The sequence below is a fragment of the Podarcis liolepis genome, assembly GCF_965112155.1.
Source record: "Podarcis liolepis genome assembly, chromosome: 3".
NCBI lineage: Eukaryota > Metazoa > Chordata > Lepidosauria > Squamata > Lacertidae > Podarcis > Podarcis liolepis.
The window spans coordinates 15,949,922-15,974,729 of NC_139557.1; the positions used below are offsets into that span (position 1 = coordinate 15,949,922).

Sequence of the window (24,808 nt, forward strand, 5' to 3'; positions counted from 1 at the left end):
CAGAGCACAATTCAAAGTTTTGGTGCCGACCGTTAAAGCCCTAAATGGCCTTGGCCCCATAGACCTGAAGGAGCGTCTCCACCCCCATCGTTCTGCCTGGACGCTGAGGTCCGGCTCCAAGGGCCTTCTGGCGGTTCCCTCATTGCAAGAAGCAAAGCTACAGGGAACCAGGAGGAGGGCCTTCTCGGTAGTGGCACCCACCCTGTGGAACACCCTCCCACCAGATGTCAAAAAGATAAACAACTACCTGACATTTAGAAGACATCTGAAGGCAGCCCTATTCAGGGAAGTTTTTAATGTGTGACATTTTAATGTATTTTTAATCTTTGTTGGAAGCCATCCAGAGTCAGATGGGCGGGATACAAATAATAAATTATTATTATTATTATTATTATTATTATTATTATTATTATTATTATTATTATTATTACCGATCTTCTCACCTGAGGAACTGCCTGACAAACAGCCAAGGAGGAGCCTGCAGAACATAGTTTGAAAAATAGTTCGAGCTAGATGAGTTTTTGGGGAGTAAAACCTTTCTACACAATCCACCGTTCAGTCCCCTTTACTCTCAGGTTCCAGCTGGAAGATCAAAATCAAACGTTGGACTAACCGAAGAATGTTTTTTAACAACGGAACTACGGACAAAAACCAGAAAGTTGGAACTGGCTTCGAAAATACACAGGAAAAAGACAACAGTTAAAGAAAGCATCTTGAACATTTTGAGTAAAATCTTTTTTCACAGGAAGTTGCCTTTCCAAATAAGAAAAACAGTAGGATACACTCGCCCTCTTAATACTCACATTCTAAAAATATTTCTATTGACGTGACTAAGGCAGCAGACTCCATGCGCTGGCTGAACTCCTTTGTAAAGACCATTTCCCCTTCAGAGAGTTGTTTTGAGATGCGAGACTCTTCTTTTCGCAGGTGACGACTGCAGGGACACCTTAAACCTGCTTCTTATGGCGATTTCCAGAAATAAAACACACCATCAACTGCAAATACAAAGCTAGTCTTCGCTCTGTAAGGAGCGCATGGGCTTACTCGCCACCTAAGGGACTGCACAAAGCCAAAAGGTTTGTTCAGTGGTTTATTCTGCGCAACGCCCCCAAATTTACCAGTGAACGTCTCAGCAAGGCGAGGGTAAAGTCTTCATTTCAGCTGCTGGGCCAGGCTATTTATAGAGCTGAGGACTTCCTTAAAATAGCCGTCGTCTTCCCCTTCCTTTTGTTCGTCCGCCGCCAGCACTTCGTATTCTTGGCGAAGGAGGCTCAGTGTATGGCTGAGGCTGTGATCTGCTTTGTAGCTGTCCCTGCAGGAAGCTAGCAGCACATGCACGGTCTTCAAAACCTTCTCCCTGGCATCGTGCTCTGGCATCCTCAGGAGGTTAGGAATTATCCCGCACCAGCCTTGTTCGACAATGGCTGGGAGCAAGATCACTTGGCTGTACTGCTGGGCTCTCTCCCGGAACTGGTCGTCGTCATCCGGCGAGTCCTTGAGCGACAGCTGCGATAAAGTTCCTTAAAATTATTATTCTGCACTTTCATTTATTTTATTTTGGTAATAACTTTTTGTTAATTTTTCAAAAGCTTAACATATAGACTTCAATACAGTGGTACCTCTGGTTACGTACTTACCACATTTTTTGCACCATAACACTCACTTTTTTCCTCCTAGAAAGTAAGGGGAAATGTCTGTGCGTGTGATGGAGGGAATGCCTACGGGTGGCATGCCTACGGATTTTCCTCCTCTAAAAACTACGTGCCTGTTATGGTCGGGTGCGTGTTATAGAGCGAAAAATGCAGTAATTCGTTCCGGAGGTCCGTTCTTAACCCAAAACTGTTCTTAACCTGAAGCACCACTTTAGCTAATGGGGCCTCCCGCTGCCGCCGCGCAATTTCTGTTCTCATCCTGAAGCAAAGTTCTTAACCCAAGGTACTATTTCTGGGTTAGCGGAGTCTGTTGGGATACTGCCAGGGAGACGGAGGCATCAGGCAGGCCCCCCCAGTCATCTCCAGACGATCACTGGTCTCCCGTAGAACAGCATCAGTCAATTAGCGACACGAGCCTCAGAGACATTCCAAGACCCTTGCACACCCTTTCAGCAGAGTCTCCACAATGAAAGATGCTGACAGGAGAGCATATTTACAGCTCTATTCAACGTAGATCAGAACAAAGGAAAAACATGACTGCTTGCCTCCGTGTCCAGGAAAACAGCCAGAATACAAACGCTACACACAACGGAAGTTCCCAGCAGACAGTGCTGGGAGTAAACAGGCATGTGATACACAACAATCATGCCTGACCCTTTTAAGGTGGAATGGAACTATATCCTAACATCCTCCCCCTTTCCATGTAACCTGTAGTCCCTGTGGTTCAACCCAATTTCAACTTCTGTACATAAACCTTAAGTTGTTCTCTGTTAACAACCTTAGACAATAGATCTGCAGGAATTTAATTTCCTGGCATGTAGGACACCTGAATGAGTCTGTAACCTGAAGCGTATGTAACCCGAGGTACCACTGTACATAAAATTCATCTTTTTCCAACTTCCCACTCCATTTTATGTGGTGTTTTAATTTCTCTTCCCACCCTCCTTCTGCACAATGCTGTATTCACTCATTTCTTCTGTTGCTCCTATTTCAAATCCTGCTCGTGAATTCATCATATTTATATAACATTTCTTTAAACAGTCCGAAAAAGGCTTCCATTCTTCAACAAAACAGTCACCGTCAAGTTCTCTTATTTATTTCAACCACCTTGGACGCTGCTTCGCCTTGCAAATGTGCTAGCGGTTTTATCACCGGGCCTTTTGCTTTTTTGAAATCCAATTTGCAAACATCCACGATGTGGATGCCTAGTCTCCTGTAGCCCTTAAAGGAAAGGAAAGGAAAAGCTCCTCTAAGGATTGAAATCAACCAGACCAGAAGCTGGCCGCAACCCGGGCTGGATCTAGACACATCAAAGAAGCGTTTCAGTTAAACGCGTTGTGAACTGTGCATGAGAAATTGGGCTGGCAAAAACTCCACAGCGCCATCTGGTGTCACAGTGCTATAATGCATATACAACGCATATAAAGCGCTTTTTCTTTGCTAGTGTAGCCGAGTCCCTAGTCCGATCTATTTCATCCTTCTGTTGCTTCCACGAGGAAGCGGCAGGAGGTACCGTATTTTTCGCTCCATGAGACACACTTTTTTCCTCTTAAAACCTAAGGGGAAATGTCTGTGCGTCTTATGGAGCGAATGTGTGGTCCCTGGGGCTGGGAGGGGGGACCCGTGCTTCCCTTGCCAGCCCCACTAGCTCGGGGAGCAGTGGAAAGGCTGCACACAGCTTTCCGGTTCCCCGTGGCTGGTGGGGAGGGAAGCTCTGCTTTCCCCACCGCCAGCCCCACAAGCCTTTCCGTTGCTCCCCAACCTGCTCTTTGGTTTGAGCAGCTCTGGGGTAGCCCACGAAGCCTCCGCAGGGCAGCGGGGAGCCTTCATCCCGCTGCCCTGGGGAGGCTTCGCGCGGCTATCCCTGGCTTTTGTGGGAGATGGGGGAAGGGAGTGAGGCTCTCTCACTTCCCCCACCTCCCGCAAAAGCCCCCAAGAGCCGCATTTCCCCCCCCTTGAATTCCCCCCCCCCAAGTAGGTGCGCCTTATGGTCAGGTGCGCCTTATAGAGCGAAAAATACGGTAGGTGTGAAGAAAAAGTAGGAAACAGGCTTTTCCCACACAGGGAGCTCCCCCCCAACCCCCCAAAAAACCCATTATGCTGTACAATTATCGAGTTCCCCCTGCTAGATGAGGGCTACCGCAGTGGTAGTCAATGGGGAAATTGCTCTTCTTCTTCCACAGGAATAATCAATGTGGACGCCGCCAAGAAACTGAGCTCCAGAGGCAAGACTCACGGATTGGCACGGCCAGCCGGCCAGCCACGTGCAGTAAAAGGGCTGCTTACAGCACGGTGCTGCGAGCCACAAAACTCAGGGAGTTGGGGTGCTGTATTTTTTTTTAAGCATTCCTGCGCTGCTTTTATTTTTTACTTGGTAGCCTCCTGTGGTAATTGCTATATATGTGCTTCATTAATTAGATCTTAATCGCAAGGATCTCCTAGCTACTATATTATCATTAAGGAAGATTGCTCTTCTCAACCCATCGAAACAGAGTCAAATCAGCCAAATTATAGGGGAATGCGCCCTGGGAACATGCCATGCTCCCCCGCATCTTGGGCTGCGCTAAAGACTTCCTGAGGTGCCTCGCTGTAACCTGCACGTTGGGAATAGCCCAACGCAGGCAGAATGCCACAGTCGTGTTTGCAGCAGCTGCAGAAAACAGGGTGCTAGATGATGAAATGGGTGCATAAGCCAAAAGGACAAGCAGAACAGCAGCAATGCATTCTGCAAAGCCCGGTGGCCATTCAGGCCCGAGAGACTCAAGGTGTGGCGAAAGCGGACTCACTCAGATGCCCTTTGCAAGACTTGCAAACTCTGCCACCCAACCCCACCCTCCTGGCCTTTTCCTACTTGCTATATCATGAACGAAGCTCTACCTCTCTATCAAATCAGAACCAGTGAAGGCGGTGAAGGTCCTGGAGGAGGTGGGAGGATGGATGGCAGCTAACAGATTGAGGTTGAATCCTGACAAGACAGAAGTACTGTTTTGGGGGGACAAGGGGCAGGTGGGTGTCGGGGCCTTCTTGGTGGTGACACCTGCCCTGCGGAACACCCTCCCACCAGATGTCAAGGAAATAAACAACTATCTGGCTTTTAGAAGACATCTGAAGGCAGCCCTGTTTAGGGAAGCTTTTAATGTTTGGTGTTTTGTTGTGTTTTTAGTCCTCTGTTGGGAGCTCACCAGAGTGGCTGGGGAAACCGAGACAGATGGGCGGGGTATAAATAAAATTATTATTACAGTGGTACCTCAGGATGCGAGCAGGATCCATTCCGGAGCCCTGTTCGCATCCTGAATAGAACGTAAGATGCGACGGCGTGTCTGTGCGTGCGCGGGTTGCGTTTTGCCACTTCCACGCATGCGCGTGACATCATCTGCGCATGTGCGAGCGGCGCAACCCGAAAGTAACGTGCTCCGTTACTTCCGGGTTGCCATGGAGCACAACCAAAAGCACTCAACCTGAAGCACATTGAACCTGAAGTATTATTATTATTATTATTATTATTATTATTATTATTATTAAGCCAAGCCAATGGCTTTTGAGGAAGTAGGTCGTGCCCAACCTCATCTGCAATGGGTTAAACAACATAGGCAGGTTCAACTGTACCTTGAGATGCAGTTTTCATCTCCTTCCATCATAAGCTGAGGAACTGGATGAAACTTCCAGCAGGTGATATCAGCCATGCACTAAATTAGGAGTAGAGAACCTTCTGTCCTCCATAAGTCATTGCTCTACAGTTGATCTCCCATCGTTCTGACCTTTGCACCATGCTGGCCGAGGGCGATGAAGGTTGGGGAGTCGAACCTCATATGTGGAGGGCCACAGGGTTCCCCCATCTGTCCACTAAACAAACCTATCTACAAAAATGTCACACTAGGTAAAGGTAAAGGGACCCCAGACCATTAGGTCCAGTCGTGACCGACTCTGGGGTTGTGGCGCTCATCTCGCTTTATTGGCTGAGGGAGCCGGCGTACAGCTTCCGGGTCATGTGGCCAGCATGACTAAGCCGCTTCTGGCGAACCAGACCAGCGCATGGAAATGCCGTTTACCTTCCCACCGGAGCAGTACCTATTTATCTACTTGCACTTTGACGTGCTTTCAAACTGCTAGGTGGGCAGGAGCAGGGACCAAGCAACGGGAGCTCACCCTGTCACAGGGATTCGAACCGCTAACCTTCTGATCAGCAAGTCCTAGGCTCTGTGGTTTAACCCACAGTGCCACCCGCGTCCCCCTTTTGTGTCACACTACTGAGCTGTAGAAAAAGGAAGTATTCAATAAACAGAATAATGCATTCAGAGGATGGCTTCTAATTTGTAATTTGCTGCATCGCGGCATGCCAAAAGCAATCGTCCACGGCTTTTGCAAAGTTTTCCCTGTAAAGAGATTCTGGGCAATGATGAGTCATCGATACAGAGCAAGATAATTGCCTTTTCCAGAGGAAACACACGAGGTTTGAGCAAACAGATTTGGAGCTGCGATTCTGGAAGACTTAGTCTGAATGTCTGTCTTTGGACGAATTAGCCAGGTGGCAGCGGGAAGCCAGCCACCTTCTCGCAGGGGGACAGTGATAATGCCCTAACTTGCAGGATTCCTGTAAGGGACGTTAGGTGAATCATTTTTAAAATGGATGAGAGCTGGGGAGACTCTAGCAAGTTGCCACCTGATGCTGTCGTGGTGTCAGTGACTGACAGGTGAACAGCCACCTGTCAATGGAAGGAGGTCACACTTATTCAACTCCACCGTTCCAGTTATTCTACTCCTGTAGTGATGAAAATACAACTCTCATTCTCTCTCTCTCTTCCTCCCCCACCCCACCCCCGCTAAAAGGAGGGTTTGGATGAATTTCTCCTTCCAGGGACACCTGACTCGTCCTCACTATTATTGTATTTTAGTGTTCTGTTGGAAGCCGCCCAGAGTGGCTGGGGAAACCCAGCCAGATGGGCGGGGTATAAATAAATACCCGGGGACCGCCTCTCCCGGTATGCCCCACGGAGAGCCTCAAGGTCCATAAATAGCAACACCCTAGTGGTCCCGGGCCCTAAGGAAGTTAGATTAGCTTCAACCAGAGCCAGGGCCTTCTCAACACTGGCTCCGGCCTGGTGGAACGCTCTGCCTCATGAGACCAGGGCCCTGCAGGATCTGATTTCTTTCCGCAGGACCTGTAAGACAGAGTTGTTCCGCCTGGCCTTTGGCTTGGAGCCAATTTGATTCCCTCCCCCTCTTTCTTTTTTCTTTTTCCTCCTGTGATGAGGCTGCATTTTAATATTTTATTGTTTCAATATTTTATTGTTGTATTTTACTATTGTTTTTAAGTTGTATTCATTCGACTTCTTTTTATTATTTGATTTGATTTGAACTGATTTTATAATGAAATGGTTTTAGAATGCTGTATTATTTTACTGTTGTTAGCCGCTCTGAGCCCGGCCTTGGCTGGGGAGGGCGGGGTACAAATAAAAGTTATTATTATTATTATTACTACCGGTAATTTGTGCCGCACAACAGCTCCGCTTACCTTTTCCACGACTAAGTCATAGAGAAGCGTCACAATGCGGATGTGCAACATCTCCGTCCCTTTCTCTGTGCAGAGATACCGAAGCACTTGAAGGCCTCCGAGCTTGAGGAACTGCTGCTGAGCGTAGGGGAACTGCCGCAACATGGACGACAAAGCAAAGAGAGCCTGGGAACAAAACACAATGTAATGGGAATTAGGGGTTGCTCGTGCGTAAGTTGCCGCCACTCTCGGTGAGGTTGCCTGGAAAAACCTTTCCCTGGCTGGACAGTCCTGATTCTGCGTCTGTCTCAGTCACTGGCAGAATCCGTCAGTGGGCGTTTCCTGAACTTCTTCCAACATAAAAGTTCCTTGACGGATAGTCTCCGCCTAGCCTCCCTACGCGGAAGTCTTCTGCACAGGGTGGGTGTGGGCAGTGGAGGACCAATGCTCTCCCCGCTGGTCTCTGGCGAAGAGTCCTGGAGCCATCCCTCCGAAGCCTGCCTCCGCCCACCTTTCTCCCTGGTGTAACGCTGATTTCCTTCCCCGGTCACTGAGTCCCCTCCTTTCCTGCTGGGACCTTCTCCGGCATCGCTCGGGAGCCCTTCCTCCACTCCTGACTGCGATGGCAGTTCCCTGACACACAACAAGGGCGTTGGCGACGCTTCTGCTCTACCAAAAGCTTTCCCGCACAACTCCTCCGACACGTGCCCCCCGACACCTCCTTTGCCCCTAATAAACAATTTGTCTATACAGTGGTACCTCGGGTTAAGTACTTAATTCATTCCAGAGGTCTGTTCTTAACCTGAAACTGTTCTTAACCTGAAGCACCACTTTAGCTAATGGGGCCTCCCGCTGCCACCACGCTGCTGGAGCACGATTTCTGTTCTCATCCTGTTCTTAACCCGAGGTAATATTTCTGGGTTAGCGGAGTCTGTAACCTGAAGTGTATGTAACCTGAGGTACCACTGTATTTTCATCACGGTTTCGCTTTGGGGAATTCGTAGAGCCAGAGTCTGAAGGAACCCACTAAAGAGGTTTTCGCTCCGGGACACAGCCTCAAAGATTATAATAACAGTCATTTATAAATAACAATACTTTTTGGTTTCTGAAAATGCCCAGGCACCTGGCACTCCCTACTGGCTTCACAATATGTTGCAGACTTTCACAGACCCCCACCTACGCAGACCGAGTAGAAAACAGGCTCTCTTCCCTCGCACAGCTATCTCTTCTCCATCACCAATGCTAGGTTTTCTTCTTTCCTTCCTTTTCTCTTACTATAAAAATCTTTCAATAAATTGTTGTTATTATTATTACTACTACAGTGGTACCTCGGGTTAAGAACTTAATTCGTTCTGGAGGTCCGTTCTTAACCTGAATTGTTCTTTTTTTAAAAAAATATTTTTTCTTGATTTTCCAATAAAAAAACATCCAATTGAATATCCAATCATAATACAGTGGTGCCTCGCAAGACGAAATTAATTCGTTCTGCGAGTTTTTTCGTCTTGCGGTTTTTTCGTCTTGCGAAGCAGGGTTTTAATGGTATTAACGGTTTTAAGAAAAAGGAAACAAACTCGCAAGACGTTTTCGTCTTGCGAAGCAAGCCCATAGGGAAATTCGTCTTGCGAAGCAACTCAAAAAAGGAAAAACTCTTTCGTCTTGCGAGTTTTTCGTCTTGCGAGGCATTCGTCTTGCGAGGTACCACTGTACTTCAATGAAAATAAAAAACTACAATAAAATAAAATAAAATAATTATAGTCCAAATTGTATTTATTAATTTATCGGAGTTCCCCACGGTCTGGATCTCTGAAGCATATCTCCACATCTTAGCCCTGCTTCTCCTAACCTGAAACTGTTCTTAACCTGAGACACCACTTTAGCTAACGTGGCCTTCCGCTGTCGCCGCGCAATTTCTGTTCTCATCCTGAAGCAAAGTTCTTAACCCGAGATACTATTTCTGGGTTAGCAGAGTCTGTAACCTGAAGCGTATGTAACCTGAAGCATCTGTAACCCGAGGTACCACTGTGCTACTAGTAGTAGTTGTAGTAGTAGAAGACAAGTTCTGCCTCTTCCCCTTTTTATGAAGCTACATAGAAGGGGGGCACTTTTAAAAGCTAGAAGAAGCCAAGTGGAAGGAAGGGACTTTGATCAGATGGAAGAGCAGGGAAACTTTAGGCGTTCTGAGCTGCGTATCATGAGGCTGGGTCTGGGTGGAGAGACACAGAGCCTTTCCACATGTTTCTATTAGCAGCCATAGGAGAGATCCCAATAAAGCTCTCTGGATAGAATTTTATTTAGACACAATTTCAGGGTGACATTTCGGATGGAAACCGCAGGACTGTGGAACTCCTTTGGCTCTTCTGCATGTATTATAAAACGTGGAAGATGGTGCCCTCTGGTTAGAGTCCCAGAAAATCAGAGCTCCCGGCTTGCCCTCGACAGCCAATGTTAAACGTCTTCCCGTGCTCTTTCTAGGAAGAAATGAGCATGCAGCGTCCTGTCCCCTCCAGTTCAGCTTCTTCCTCTATTACTTTCTCTCCAGCAATTTAGCGGGTGCTTCTTCTTCTTCCTCCTCCTCCTCTTCTTTATCTAGGCTGCAGCAAAGCCAGGCTGTGATGTTTCAATTCCCACTGCACCGCAAATCAGTGGGAAGTAAATCTCAATCATGTTCTCGCTGTACTGGAATTTTGAGGGGTGTTAAGGGATGCGGATGGCGCTGTGGGTTAAACCACAGAGCCTAGGACTTGCTGATCAGAAGGTTGGCGGTTCGAATCCCTGCGACGGGGTGAGCTCCCGTTGCTCGGTCCCTGCTCCTGCCAACCCAGCAGTTCAAAAGCACATCAAAGTGCATGTAGATAAATAGGTACCACTCCAGCGGGAAGGTAAACGGCGTTTCCGTGCACTGCTCTGGTTCGCCAGAAGTGGCTTAGTCATGCTGGCCACATGACCCGGAAGCTGTACACCGGCTCCCTTGGCCAATAAAGCGAGATGAGCGCCGCAACCCCAGAGTCGGTCACAACTGGACCTAATGGTCAGGGGGCCCTTTACCTTTACGCACCGCACCCTGGGTTAAATGCTAATGCAAGGCACAGTCCCGACGAGTGCTGATCCAATCTTCCTTTTGTTCAGAGCAGGGATAGGAAGAAATTCTGTGTGGAGGGTGGACAGGTAAGCGTGAGGTCTGCCAGTTCCTCACTCAAACTGCTGCCTCATAAAAAGGAGCGCCGCTTTGCAGACTACACACAGTCGCTAGCAGCCCTTTTATTATTATTAGGTTTTGCTGGAGGACGTATACCTCACGGAAGACCTACGAATCTGACTCCCTAGCTAGACATCTTGCAACGTCCTCCCTTCCCGGACACGTCTCGCCCTCTCTTGTGGCCCTTACTAGCGATTCCCCTCTTCCTTTTACAATTCCTCAGAGCTGTTTTCCCACAAAGTCACGTGTCAATCACCCCTTGCTATTTTCTCCAGCTGCTGTGTGTGTTTGCGTGTGCGTGTTGGGGTGAGGAAGGACACAGTCACAGGCAATCAGGGGATCCCTCCTTACCAGGGCTGCTTGCCTGCAATGGAGACGGTCCAAAGCATTGACACAGAAATACTCTGCAGGATCTTAGCGCATGCCAAGGGGCTTGAGACACCTGGATAGGTTAATTGGGCTGGCCTGAAGTCCTTGGGGTTAAAATGCCCATACCTCCTCAGGACCCAGCAAGGATTAGAGCCAATCCTTTTACAGCAGCCTGTCTCCAAGGCAAGCTTGCAGTAGGATGTGAGCTATGGCTTATTAATGAGCCTTCCTATGTAGCTTCTTTAGGGGGCTGTAAAGAAGAAGAAGAAGAAGAAGAAGAAGAAGAAGAAGAAGAAGAAGAAGAAGAAGAAGAAGAAGAAGAAGAATAGTAGTAGTAGTAGTAGTTTGGATTTGATATCCTGCTTTATCCCATGAGTCTCAAAGCGGCTAACAATCTCCTTTCCCTTCCTCCCCCACAACAAACACTCTGTGAGGTGAGTGGGGCTGAGAGACTTCAGAGAAGCGTGACTGGCCCAAGGTCACCCAGCAGCTGCATGTGGAGGAGCGGGGAATCGAACCCGGTTCACCAGATTACAAGTCTACCGCTCTTAACCAGTACACCACACTGGCTCTCAGGGGTCAAACCATCACAAGAGGTGTTGAGCAAGTACAGTGGTACCTCGGGTTAAGAATTTAATTCGTTCTGGAGGTCCGTTCTTAACCTGAAACTGTTCTTAACCTGAAGCACCACTTTAGCTAATGGAGCCTCCCGCGGCCACTGCCACACAATTTCTGTTCTCATCCTGAAGCAAAGTTCTTAACCCAAGGTACTATTTCTGGGTTAGCGGAGTCTGTAACCTGAAGCGTCTGTAACCCGAGGTACCACTGTACTTTGCAACTTGGTAAAGCCAGTCAGCAGTGAGCATGGTGTGAATATTTATCTTGATCTGTGTGTTTGTTGCATTTCTATCCCGCCCTTTTCTTTAAGGAGCTCAAGGTGGCATTACATGGTGTGGCCTTCACCCTCCTAGGTGTGTGACATCATACTGGGTTCATAAGGAAAGGGTTAACTAATTGTAAAATGACTAACCAATGGGAACCCAAGGGGAGGAGTTAGGAGTTAGAGTTAGAGTTGTTAAGAAGTCAGTCTGGAGTTAGAGAAGAGACAGAGAGGATAAGTCTGTGGGTTGGGCTAGTCTGATGTGAGAGGGAGAGAATCTGTTAAGAGGAGTCAGTCAAACAGTTGAGATAATCAGTCAGAAGGTATTAGGAAGGTATAGGCCGGCAAAGAAACTAAAGTTAAGAAAATGACAGGATTATTATCTGAGAAACCATAAACTTGTTAAGGCTTATAAAATAAACTTGTTTATATGGTTCACTTTTAACGACTGTCTGGACTCAGTGTTTTACCCGAGAGTAACGGGTTGGTGGCAGCAGGGAAGCAAGCACAGTGGAGGCATAGGGATCAATAGACCGTTAAACTTCTGGGGACCCTGTGTGATCGCCATAAAAGGTTCTTCGCTTCTTCGTTTAATCCCCACAAGAACCACGTGAGGCAGATTAGCCTGAGAGGCAGTGACTGGCCCAAAGCCACCCAGTGAGTTTCATGGCTGAGTGGGGATTTGTGATCATGGTCTCCAGAGGTCTGACACTCCAACCGCTGTAGCACATTGGTTCTCGAAGCAATTTGCATAACAAGCCCTCTAGTGCAGTAAAATGGAGGTGGTGGTGGAGGAGGAGGAGTTGGAGAAGAAGAAGAAGAAGAAGAAGAAGAAGAAGAAGAAGAAGAAGAAGAAGAAGAAGAAGAGGAGGAGGAGGAGGAGGAGGAGGAGGAAGAAGAAGAAGAAGAAGAAGAAGAAGAAGAAGAAGAAGAAGAGGAGGAGGAGGAGGAGGAGGAGGAGGAGGAGGAGGAAGAAATAATTCCAAACACAAACACACACCCCTCTACTACAGTGGTGCCCCGCAAGACGAATACCTCGCAAGACGGAAAACTCGCTAGACGAAAGGGTTTTTCGGTTTTGCGTTGCTTCGCTAGACGAATTTCCCTATGGGCTTGCTTCGCAAGACGAAAACGTCTTGCACTTTTTTTTAAAAGCCGCTTGAAGAGGCGCAGTTGCAACGAACCATGCTTCGCAAGACGAAAAGACTGGCGGAACGAATTCTTTTTGTCTTGCGAGGCACCACTGTATGTGGATGCTGCTAAACACCTGAGAACATTAAAAACAAAACAAAAAACCCGACAATATACTACAAGAACGTAACTTTGGTGGACTGAACGAGGACGTTCTCCACTCTCTGCCTTCCTTCCCTCCAGGAGACGGTTAGAACACTTTGTCAGATTAACAATACACTCAGTGCAGCTTTCAGGAACATGCCGTAAATATATTTCAGCTTTATATAAGGGTCTGCATCTAGTGAGGGAATCTCCCCCGGGAAGCATTTCACTGTTACATGAACCTATCCATCAGTCTCTTGTACCTTTTTTTGTTTCCCTGTGGCAAGCACACATCCAGAGAAACTGGGGGTTCTAAACACGGGGAGAAGGGAGACCTATGCCAGGGCAGCCTTTGTAACATTCTTGGCAGTGCAGCCCTGAATACAGTAGAGCCTCACGAATTAATACAAGGCGCTACCTATTTACTCTGCTGTTGCAAAAGGGTCTCTGAATTAAACGCAGAGGCTCGGAGGTTTATGGGGGAACATTTGTGGCTGGCAACAACAACTGTCACTCTTATAAGATAAGATAAGGGTAACTGGATCTCATGCACCAGGGAATAAATTGATCGCTGAAGAAGCAGCAAAGCACCGACCCTCTCGGGCCCATCAGTCCTGAACATTTAGCTGGGGGCTTTATCAGGCCTTGCCCCTTGCAAAAGCATCCGATATTGGTCACTGCTGTAGGCGGATTACTGAGCTGCATGAAGCAATTATCTCATCCCCTGAATGTCTACTCCGATGTTCGTTAGCCTCCGAAATTCAAGCCTGCCAGTGGGCTGAGTTAAGTTTCCTTTCTGAAAGTCTGTATCGTACAGGGCAATCTGCCCCGCAGCGCCCTAGAAAGCAGACCACGCAATGAGAGCACCTTCCCTTTCAAAGAGCCTCAGTGCTGCGGTCGCAATCACAAAAAGCCAATCCTAGCAAATGGCAATGTAACCCAGGAAAGAGCATGCAATTGTGCTTCCTTTATAATTCCCAGAGAATAGCCATGCTCAAATTATTATTGTTGTTGTTGTTGTTGTTGTTGTTGTTGTTGTTGTTGTTGTTAGTAGTAGTAGTAGTATTGCAGCAGAAAATAAATTCAATTAGCACAACGTAAGAACTAAAGACAACTGAAATACAGTGGTACCTTGGGTTACATACACTTCAGGTTACATACGCTTCAGGTTACAGACTCCGCGAACCCAGAAATAGTACCTCAGGTTAAGAACTTTACTTCAGGATGAGAACAGAAATTGTGCTCTGGTGGCGTGGTGGCAGGAGGAGGCCCCATTAGCTAAAGTGGTGCTTCAGGTTAAGAACAGTTTCAGGTTAAGAACGGACCTCTGGAACGAATTAAGTACTTAACCTGAGGTACCACTGTACATAAAGACCCTTGCACATGATGGCTATACATTGACTCCAGTTAACAGAGGCAGCATGCCCTTCCTACATTCTTATGAAATGTTGGACTTTCACCCAATTGTAGAGTTGGAAGAGACCTCGGGGGCCAGTGTGGTGTAGTGGCTAAGAGTGGTGGACTTGTAATCTGGTGAACTGGGTTCGCGTCTCTGCTCCTCCACACGCAGCTGCTGGGTGACCTTGGGCTGGTCACACTTCTTTGAAGTCTCTCAGCCCCACTCACCTCACAGAGTGTTTGTTGTGGGGGAGGAAGGGAAAGGAGAATGTCAGCCGCTTTGAGACTCCTTTGGGTTGGGATAAAGCGGGATATCAAATCCAAACTCTTCTTCTCCTCCTCTAGTCCAATCCCCTGCAAGTGCAGGAATATGCAGCTGTTCCCATACCAGGATCAAACCCGCAGCCTTGATTGCCGTGAAAAATTAATTTGAAATAATCAGGTGCCCAGTTTTGCCAGTAGGAGGTGGAGCCTAGATATACTTGCTTTTCCTTATCTTGGGATCCTATTAAGATTAGAGGACAGAGGAGAAGCCAACAAAAAGTGTGTGGAAGGGGGAACGTGTTAATATAATATATCTCTAATATATCTCTAGGCCACACATACTCCCATCTCACTGTTTCCTGCTCTCTCAAAGCTAATTTTATTTCAAAATACAGCATTGGAGCTCTGGGGCATGCTTTAGATTGTAGCTGACTGAGAATTTGGTTCACGGAGGAATAGGAAGGACATTTTTTTCAGATCCCACAAGGAGAAAAATGTGCTCGGACCTATACACGTGACATACAAAAGGCGGCAGAGGATAACCAACTTCCTGAGTAAATTTGCAATCCTGATAAGGTTGCAAATAGTCCTGCAAAACCCATCTTCTACAAGCACCCAACACTGAACTAATTCAGCACAAAAATATATATAATATAGTATTTTCCCTCCATAGTGTCATTTTCAATCTAACATATACTGGGAACCACTGGCACAGATGCTTCTCTAAGTGGTCTGATACTATAGCTGTGCAAAAGCACGTCAGATAACTGGCCCTCTCAAATTAAGTGAGATTATCAAGTCTGGAAATGATTAGGTCTGGCTACTGCAGGAGGAAGATTGCAGCCTAAGGAGCTAAACTTAGCTGTCCAGTGAAGGGATGCAACCATTTTTAATTTGAGGGGTGACTCTTGTTCGGTACATTGGCCTGATCTGTTTGCACAGCCAAAACACAACCTAGCCTTAGGTCTACGTACGTCCACCTACAGAGGTCTACAGGCGTTCTCGTCCAAAATGCAATTATCCAAGCTGCTCCTGAAAGACAGCCAAGCACATATTGCTCTCCCCTTACCTTTTTCTTCACAGCCAGGGGCTGATCTGTGGCCAAAATCACCAGCAGTTTTTGCAAAGCGCCTCCCTCAATCGCAGCGACTTGTATTTTGGGGTTGCTGGGAAGAGAAATGGAACTCATTAGGCTCAGAGATACTTCGGTGTCCTGTAAATTTTGCTGCAATCCAACTTCTACAAAAGACAATTGCAGGGCAGGTAAAGATACTGCAAGGTTTTAAATGAAGCCCTTGAGTCCTATTGCTGTCATTCTAAAGCGTCCATTTTTATTTTGCCTCACAAGGCGCCACCTGCTGACTGAAAATGCAAGCAGCTCTAGTTCATTTCTCACACGGAGTATATACCGTATATTTTGCTCTATAGGACTCACTTTTTCCCTCCTAAAAAGTAAGGGGAAATGTGTGTGCGTCTTATGGAGCGAATGCAGGCTGCGCAGCTATCCCAGAAGCCAGAACAGCAAAAGGGATCGCTGCTTTCACTGCTGTTCTGACTTCTGAGATTCAGATTTTTTTTTCTTGTTTTCCTCCTCCAAACACTAGGTGCGTCTTGTGGTCTGGTGCGTCTTATAGAGCAGAAAATACGGTATTTACCTGTGTGTAATATGCACGTCTGCAGAAATAAACAGGAACCCCACCAAACGAAAACAACGAAGTTACTTGCCAGCTGTTGCATGCTCAATAGCGAAGGGATCGTCTTGCCTTAATAGGATTTCATCAGACAATTTGGTCATATTAGCATCACAGCGCAAGAAAGACGTTCTTATGTTTCCCTCCTGGTCAGAATGGCTAAAGACCAAAAGGGTGCCCCTGGTTTACACCTCCATAGTTACAAGGGAGGATGTGTAACATCTGCAAGTGGCTAGAGGAGGAGCACGACAATCTTGAGGCTTCCTCCTCCCCTTTTCCCATCCAAATCGTTGCACGGGACAAAGGGCGTATCCATTTGGAAACTCCCAAGTCCTGAGCATGTGAGCTCGCAATGCCGCCACATGGAACTTCTGCGAAATCTTGTGCGCCGGGAATACAAAACCACCTCCCCCGTTCACACGGGAACACTCAAAGTGGAGCATCAAGACTTTACGAGGTTAATACATTCGAAATAATAGGTAAGGTACAAAAAAGGTAAAGGACCCCTGGACAGTGAAGTCCAGTCAAAGGGGACTATGGGGTTGCGGCGCTCATCTCGCTTTCAGGCCGAGGGAGCCGGCGTTTGTCCACAGACAGCTTTCCGGGTCATGTGGCCAGCAGGACTAAACTGCTTCTGGCGCAACGGGACACCGTGACGGAAACGAGCGCATAGAAACGCCACTTACCTTCCTGTCACAGCAGTACCTATTTATCTACTCGCACTGGTGTGCTTTCGAATTGCTAGGTTGGCAGGAGCAGGGACTGAGTAACGGGAGCTCACCCCGCCGTGGGGTTTCGAACCGCTGACCTTCTGATTGGCAAGCCCAAGAGGCTCAGTGGTTTAGACCACAACGCCACCCAGGTCCGTATTATTTCATTTGAAATAATAACTGTGGGTGGGAAATAGGTAATGAACTGAAATAAGCCGAAAATAAAGGAACAATGAATTGTGATGAAGGGAAAATGCAACAGATAGAAAGTATGCTGTATAATGCAGCAGGAAAGGGCGGGAATGGAAACCCCCAGGGAAGGAGGCGGGAAGTCAGCTTATAAAAATTCTTTTAAATTTGTATTGAATTTGAAGTTGAATTGTTAAAAAATATTTGAAACACAATCAAAATTAATTGGGGGGAAAAGGAGACTTTGCTAGGTTATTTTAAATGTCAAAATAAGAGGTGCTACACTCAATATCCAATTTGCTTTTGCTGGAAGTCAGATCATGCAAGAACCCCGTTTGTTTGTTGCATTTATGCCCACTTTCCCCCTCTCCTCATTTAATCCCCACGACAACCCTGTGAGGTAGGTCAGGCGCTGAGAGTCAGTGACTGGTCCAAGGTCACGCAGGGACCTTCATGGAGGGATCTGAACCTTCATCACCAAAGTCCCAGGTTGACACTCTAACCACTATGCCACGCTGCCTCAAAAAGGTTCTGCTCTGAGCAACGGCCTTGGCTGCTTGGGGGTTCGGGTTTGGGCAAACAGGGTGAGGTGATGCTAGGCTCCATGGAGAGCTTAAGGCTGGAGACTCTAAGGCAGGCATGGCCAAACCTGGCCCTCCAGCTGTTTTGGGACTACAACTCCCATCATTCCTAGCTAACAGGGCCAGTGGTCAGGGATGATGGGAACTGTAGTCCCCAAACAGCTGGAGGGCCAAGTCTGGCCAGGCCTGCTCTAAGGGCAGAACCGAAATGTTGTTTCAGAGGCATTTGGGACCGAGCCTTAAACGAGACCTTGCAAATCTGGTCAAACCCACACATTTGAGGCACTCTCCTATCACTTCAAGAATCGCGGCTTCCTGCCAAAGAATCTTGGGAACTGTAGTTTGTAAAGGGTGCTGAGAGCTGCTAGGAGACCTTAACAAACTACAGTTTCCCAGGATTCTTTGGAAGGAAGCCATGATTCTGTCCATCACAACCATTTAAACGGCTTTTTAAAAATAAATTATTATACAATACAGTCACAACAAAGAAAAAGAGCGTAGCAGCAAGCCCATGACAACATTTCACATTGCCTTGAAACATTGGCAGTCCATGTAGGGTTTCTCCACAGACAGCTTTGTGAGGCCGGTGGGAGAGCTTTAGGTTCTTTCCCCCTTACATATGAAGAAAAGGGAGACCAGGCATAATTCTTGAAGTGATACATGTGGGATAATCTGTGACCTCTTTTTTCAGCAGCTGGCTCCGTCTTCCTTGAGAGGAGGCTCAGACTGCTTTAGCAGTCGCCACCTCTAACAAAATGGCGGGGAGGAAGACAGTGGTTCCTTGGGTCAGAGAGTTACTGGCGCATTGGCTGGTGGTGTGCAGGTGTCCTTCAGCAGGGCCATCTGGGGCTGGCTCCCAGCGAAATCCCCTCGGAGAGATTCCCAGTCTCATTCCTTGAAGATGGGGAGCCCGACCTCAGGGCCATGACAAAAAGGGATGAGGGAGGAGGGTGGGCATGAATGGATGAAGGCAAGTCAACAAAAGAACCGGACAAGATTGCAGTTAGATTGAGAAACGACCAGGCCCTAGACCAGTGTCTTTGCTGAGGTCTCAGTAAGAAAGAAGGGAAGTCTTTTTGTAATGCTGGAAACGGAAAAGCGATATCATGTGACAGAAAGAGAAGGATCAAGGAAGGGAGAGAAATCAAGAATTCATGATAGGTGACGTTCTCAATTGATAAGGAGAATGGAGAGTCCTCCTTCCTTTTAGTCAGGGATAGGCAAAACGAAGATCATGGCCACTGGTCCCATCACCTCCTGGCAAATAGAAGGGGAAGAAATGGAGGCAGTGAGAGATTTTACTTTCTTGGGCTCCACGATCACTGCAGATGGTGACAGCAGTCACGAAATTAAAAGACACCTGCTTCTTGGGAGAAAAGCTATGACAAACCTAGACCGCATCTTAAAAATCAGAGACATCACCTTGCCAACAAAGTTCCGTATAGTTAAAGCTATGGTTTTCCCAGTAGTGATGTATGGAAGTGAGAGCTGGACCATAAAGAAGGCTGATCACAGAAGAATTGATGCTTTTGAATTATGGTGCTGGAGGAGACTCTTGAGAGTCCCATGGACTGCAAGAACATCAAACCGATCCATTCTGAAGGAAATCAGCCCTGAGTGCTCACCGGAAGGACAGATCCTGAAGCTGAAGCTCCGATACTTTGGCCACCTCATGAGAAGAGAAGACTCCCTGGGAAAGACCCTGATGTTGAGAAAGATGGAGGGCACAAGGAGAAGGGGACGACAGAGGACGAGATGGTTGGACAGTGTTCTCGAAGCAGTCTGACCAAACTGCGGGAGACACTGGAAGACAGGAGTGCCTGGCGTGCTCTGGTCCATGGGGTCACGAAGAGTCGGACACGACTAAACGAGTAAACAATCACAACAGGCAACCTAAGGTCTGTGGGCCGGATGCGGCCCAATCACCTTCTCAATCCGGCACATGGACGGTCCAGGAATCAGCATGGTTTTACATGAGTAGAATGTGTCCTTTTATTTCAAATGCATCTCTGGGTTATTTGTGGGGCATAGGAATTCGTTCATTTTTATTTTTTTTCAAAATATAGTCCGGCCCCCCACAAGGTCTGAGGGACGCTGGACTGGCCCATGGCTGAAAAAGGTTGCTGACCCCTGCTTTTAGTAGTGTTTCTTGTAGGCTTTATGTAAACTTCCATTGCCAGCAAAGGCATAAGAACCTCGCTGAATATGAAATAACGGTTATGCACCTTTGAGCTTGCAGTGAACTGCAATGAACATTTCCAGTTCTTATCGAGGCGAAAGGCTTTGGCAGAAAGAGGCATCTGAAAAAATGGCAGCGGGAAGGAAACAAGCCTTTTAATGTAAGCAAGAAGTGCCAGCTACCGCATGAGCTTAATACGCGAGAAACATTTCAGGACCGTAAGCGGCAGATGGATGTTGGAAAACCACTGTATAATCGAGCAATGCAATTGGAAGTGAAATATGACTAGTGTAACTTGAACCAGTGGAAATGAGATGGAGGCCGTAAGGGGCACATGAGGTATTTGGGATGAGGCTTTAAGCGTCACAGCAACTTGTTCATAAAACACTCTGCCACAGATTGCTGCTTCAGCAAGGAAATCTCTCCCAGCACTCTCCCCCTACCCCAGAGTTTCATTTTTACAGATTATTCCATTAATCTGCTCACTTAAATGTCACATCTGTTCCTTAATATTTTTAATTCAAGCTCATTTTCCACCTCTCCTTGGCTCTTCTGTTTCGATTAGCTTGACGATTTATTTAAACACTTATTATCCGGGGCTGCATAATCTTATTCTCGGATCAGTCTTTCAGCTCGGAGAGAATAGGTGCTTCCTCCACAAAAGTCAAGGTGCACCCAGTCATATGCCGTTTCCCTAGAGGACTGAGAGAGGAAAAAATGGGCTGAATTCTCTGGAGATCAGTTGGCACTGCAATTTTTCCCTATCATACGACTTTCAGACTTCGCCTTTATTCCATGGAGCTAAATGCAGTCTCAGGCCTGCAGACTGCAGCCAGAAGGAGTGTGAGCCTTCAGATCATGCAAAACTACCCATCTCTAGAAGATCCAGGACTCTTCCAAAGCAGTTCCTCTGTTCTGAATGCAGCATTAATAGACAAATGATAAACGATGAGTGATAGTCAATGTTGGTCATGATCAGAGTAAAGGTAAAGGGACCCCTGTTAGGTCCAGTCGTGGCCGACTCTGGGGTTGCGGCGCTCATCTCACTTTATTGGCCACAGCGCCACCCGCGTCCCACATGATCGGAGTAGATCCATTGAAATCAACAGGCTGAAGTTTCTTGTGCAATGGATTTCAGTGGGTCTACTCAGAGCATGACTAGCAGCTACTATCACCCCCATGTTATGTGCTTAATTTGCCTATTGGGAAAGTGCCTTTCACAAGCCTCAGACTCAACTGGGTCCACTGGGAGCCATTTGAAACAGAAGTAGCATGGTTTTCAATAAGCATGTTACCATTTGCCACATAGCAGGGACTTTCCTTCTTAATCAGGCCAACTGGACGTGGGTGGTGCTGTGGGTTAAACCACAGAGCCTAGGACTTGCCGATCAGAAGGTTGGCAGTTCGAATCCCCGCGACGGGGTGAGCTCCCGTTGCTCGGTCCCTGCTCCTGCCAACCTAGCAGTTCGAAAGCACGTCAAAGTGCAAGTAGATAAATAGGTACCGCTCTGGCGGGAAGGTAAACGGCGTTTCCGTACGCTGCTCTGGTTCGCCAGAAGCGGCTTAGTCATGCTGGCCACATGACCTGGAAGCTGTACGCCTGCTCCCTCAGCCAGTAAAGGGATATGAGCGCCGCTGTCTGTTGGATTAGACCGACAGATACTGCTATTTAACTGTTAAATTGGAATAGGTTTAGGGGAGATGACATCATGTCCAAAAACGGTGCTGAATTTGCTCCCCTCCCTATAACCTCTTGCCAGTGATGTTATACATATGGTCTTTTATCCACAAAACACTTGATCCGTATAAATGCTCTCAGCTGTAAGAATATTTAAGTCTCCTTCGCACAATCAGACAAAACACACCCCAGCTCAATTCTATCCTTCGCACAATGTACTTGCAACCCTGACTCAACAACCATGATTTTTAATGATGTTTTGTATTGTGTTTTTAACACATTGTCCTACTAGCACTCAAAAATGCAAACAGGATTTCCTGGTCCCCAGTATACTGTCTGGGAATCAGGCCCCTCCATCCCCTCACCCCAAATCAATCTATCAACAAGATCTGCTGCTCATGTACTTATATATTCACTTAACCCTAGCGTACTTCACAGGGTTTCTGCAAATATAAAAGGGGGAGATCACGTACATAACCTTGCACTCCTAGGTGGAAAATATACAAATATACTTCGCACAGTATAGATATATATACACACACAACACTCTGCCAACCTCGAGAAACAAAAAATAATCCTTGTGTAAAAGCACAGTCAAATAGGAATTTTAAATATAGGATTTATTTTTTATTATTTGCTGCTTTGGGAGGACACCCTTCTAAGTCCCAGTTGCGGGTGGTCAACACTCCTCCCTCTGACTGCTAAGCAACCGTGATTAAGCATCCTTAGCAATGGGGCTGCCTGCTGAGCCAACACCTTAAAGCTGCCTCTGTGTTTTGTTTTCTAACTTTCTTTAGGAGTGTCTGACTGACTTATTTTTTAAAGAAAGCTAAGTGTCTGGAGTCCCTGCTAGCTTGGGGCCTGGTACATGTGCACCCCCCTTTACCCCCCAAAGGCAGCCCTGCTAGCACTTAACTGTTGAAGGTATGCGGGGGGCAGGGAATTATGATTACTGGTGTTGCTATTTGTATTTGATCAATTTAAGCCGATTTTTCTTAAGAGCTGGTCCAGCACAGCAGAGGGTTCCCCGCTCCTGCTCTGTTGTCTATTAAAAAGTTGGAAACATGCACCGAATACTGCAAGTGGCACTACAATCCCCATCATCCCTCACTACTGGTCCTGCCAGTGAGGGATGATGAGAGTTGTAGTCCAAAGCCACTTCCGCCCTTCGGAGGAGATGGAGTTGTGGGCTTCATGGCCCCACCATGCTTGTGGCGGCTGGAACCCAGCCCTGCACGATTGGGGATTCCCGGCCGCGTCACCTCCTGGCCAGCCAATCGGCTGGCTCTGGGGGGTGTGGCCTGCCTTATTTAAAGCAGGACGTGGCCGGGGATCTCCTTTTTTGCCGCCTGCCAGCTTTTCCCACCCTCCCACCCTGTAAGGTTTTTGTTTTTTGACCTTGCTATGGACCTTGGTTGGTCGCCGTTGAGGGGTCTGGTAGGAATTTTTCCACTTGACAAACTGGCACCAGCCACTTGACTTTCGCCTACCTTGTAGCAAATCATCACAGTTTTCTTGGTATTGACGGTTAGGCATTGGTATTGTTCTGTAGATGGAAGAGGGGAGGTAGCGCCATCACCTGCCCCGCGTATTGAAGGGTAGTCCGATAAAGGATTCTGGGGGGCGTGGCCCTGTCTGAAGCCTAGGGAGGTGAAGCCTAAGGCACGCCCCCTATCGATGACCCCAGGGGAATTCCTAGTTGATGTGAATCGGCAGGACTCCCCCTACTGGTGGTTAACCCTTTCCAGACTTCAAGAGGATGGACTGAAGTCGGATATACAGTGGTACCTCGGGTTAAGTACTTAATTCGTTCCGAGGTCCATTCTTAACCTGAAACTGTTCTTAACCTGAAGCACCGCTTTAGCTAATAGGGCCTCCCGCTGCCGCCACGCTGCCGGAGCACAATTTCTGTTCTCATCCTGAAGCAAAGTTCTTAACCCGAGGTATTATTTCAGGGTTAGCGGAGTCTGTAACCTGAAGCGTCTGTAACCTGAAGTGTATGTAACCCGAGGTACTACTGTAATAGGTTAGGACCAATGCCTAAGCCAATACTGCTCATCACCTGTAACCAATAAAGTTGTGGCCTTATCTAGCCCATTAACCTTAATAAATGTGTCATGTGTCATTATTTCCACTGGGGGGGGGGGACTCGCCACGCAAACCAGAGCTGGAGACTGTAGTTTGAGAAACACTAGATTAGAAGAATTCCCCACCCCAGCTGGCTTCAGCATCAAACGCTTTTAGGTGCCCCCTCCTACCGCTGCAGCAAACCCGCCACCCTAACTCAACAACGGCACGGCTGCGGCCTACTCTGCCATTCACCTCAGGTCTTCCTCCCCATCTCAACACGCATTTTGAGTCATTGCACCTCCTTCCCAGAAACCCTCCAGCCTGCATTTATTTCCACCCGAGTTTTACAAATGGGCTTTAGAAATGAAATACCGCCGACGTTTTCCGGCCTCGGAATCGTTTTGTGAATGGGATAATAATGAGTGTGTTTGATCGAATGTAGAGGGGCGGAGGAGGGTTATGTCTCTTATGAGTATAGCAGGACGGCCAGCTGAGCACAGCATGGGGTTTGATCCTTCTCCCTTCTCCACGCCCCCCCCCCCAGCAAGGTGTGATGCGGCCTGTTTGTAAAGTAGTTCCTTTTGTTCTCCGCCAAGCATGGCTCTCTCCTGGTACGGAGGCCTGTCCCCGGCAACTGTTGCCATGGTTTTTACACTTCAGTGCATCGGTGAGGGGAGGCTGTTATTTACGTGGCAGCGGCTATGAAAAATGGTCAAGGAAGCCAGGAGCCCCCACTATTTTTCGCGTTGGATCCTGCTGCCTCCTCCTGATCCGCGCCAAATTAAAAGTTGTACCGCAGAGAAGTCGGTCGATGTGCGCAGGGGAGTCGGCGTTTCCTAAGAGGGAAGGGAAGCCTTTGCCCGAAGGGAATGCATATTAGAAGCAATCCTTTTTAGGGGAAACCCACTTTTTGGACAATCCTTCCCCCCTACACAGTACCGTATTTTTCGCTCTATAAGACGCACCAGACCACAAGATGCACCTAGTTTTTGGAGGAGGAAAACAAGAAAAAAAATATTCTGAATCTCAGAAGCCAGAACAGCAAGAGGGATCGCTACGCAGTGAAAGCAGTGATCCCTCTTGCTGTTCTGGCTTCTGGGATAGCTGCGCAGCCTGCATTCGCTCCATAAGACGCACACACATTTCCCCTTACTTTTTAGGAGTGAGAAAGTGAGTCTTATAGAG

General features: G+C 47.5%; 1 protein-coding gene across 2 annotated transcripts in view; it reads right to left on the reverse strand.

Annotated features, from left to right (window-relative positions):
- Window positions 1-1,077: 1,077 nt before the first annotated feature.
- SIL1 (SIL1 nucleotide exchange factor) overlaps window positions 1,078-24,808 on the reverse strand; it is a 62,707-nt gene continuing 38,976 nt past the window's right edge. For both annotated transcript variants that reach the window (XM_083493797.1, XM_083493798.1), the window contains 3 exons: window positions 15,595-15,691; window positions 7,165-7,329; window positions 1,078-1,506 (listed from right to left, as the gene is read on the reverse strand). In XM_083493797.1, the coding sequence (XP_083349923.1) occupies window positions 1,153-1,506; window positions 7,165-7,329; window positions 15,595-15,691 (616 nt within the window). In that variant the 3' untranslated portion in view covers window positions 1,078-1,152. The remainder of the gene's footprint in view (window positions 1,507-7,164; window positions 7,330-15,594; window positions 15,692-24,808) is intronic.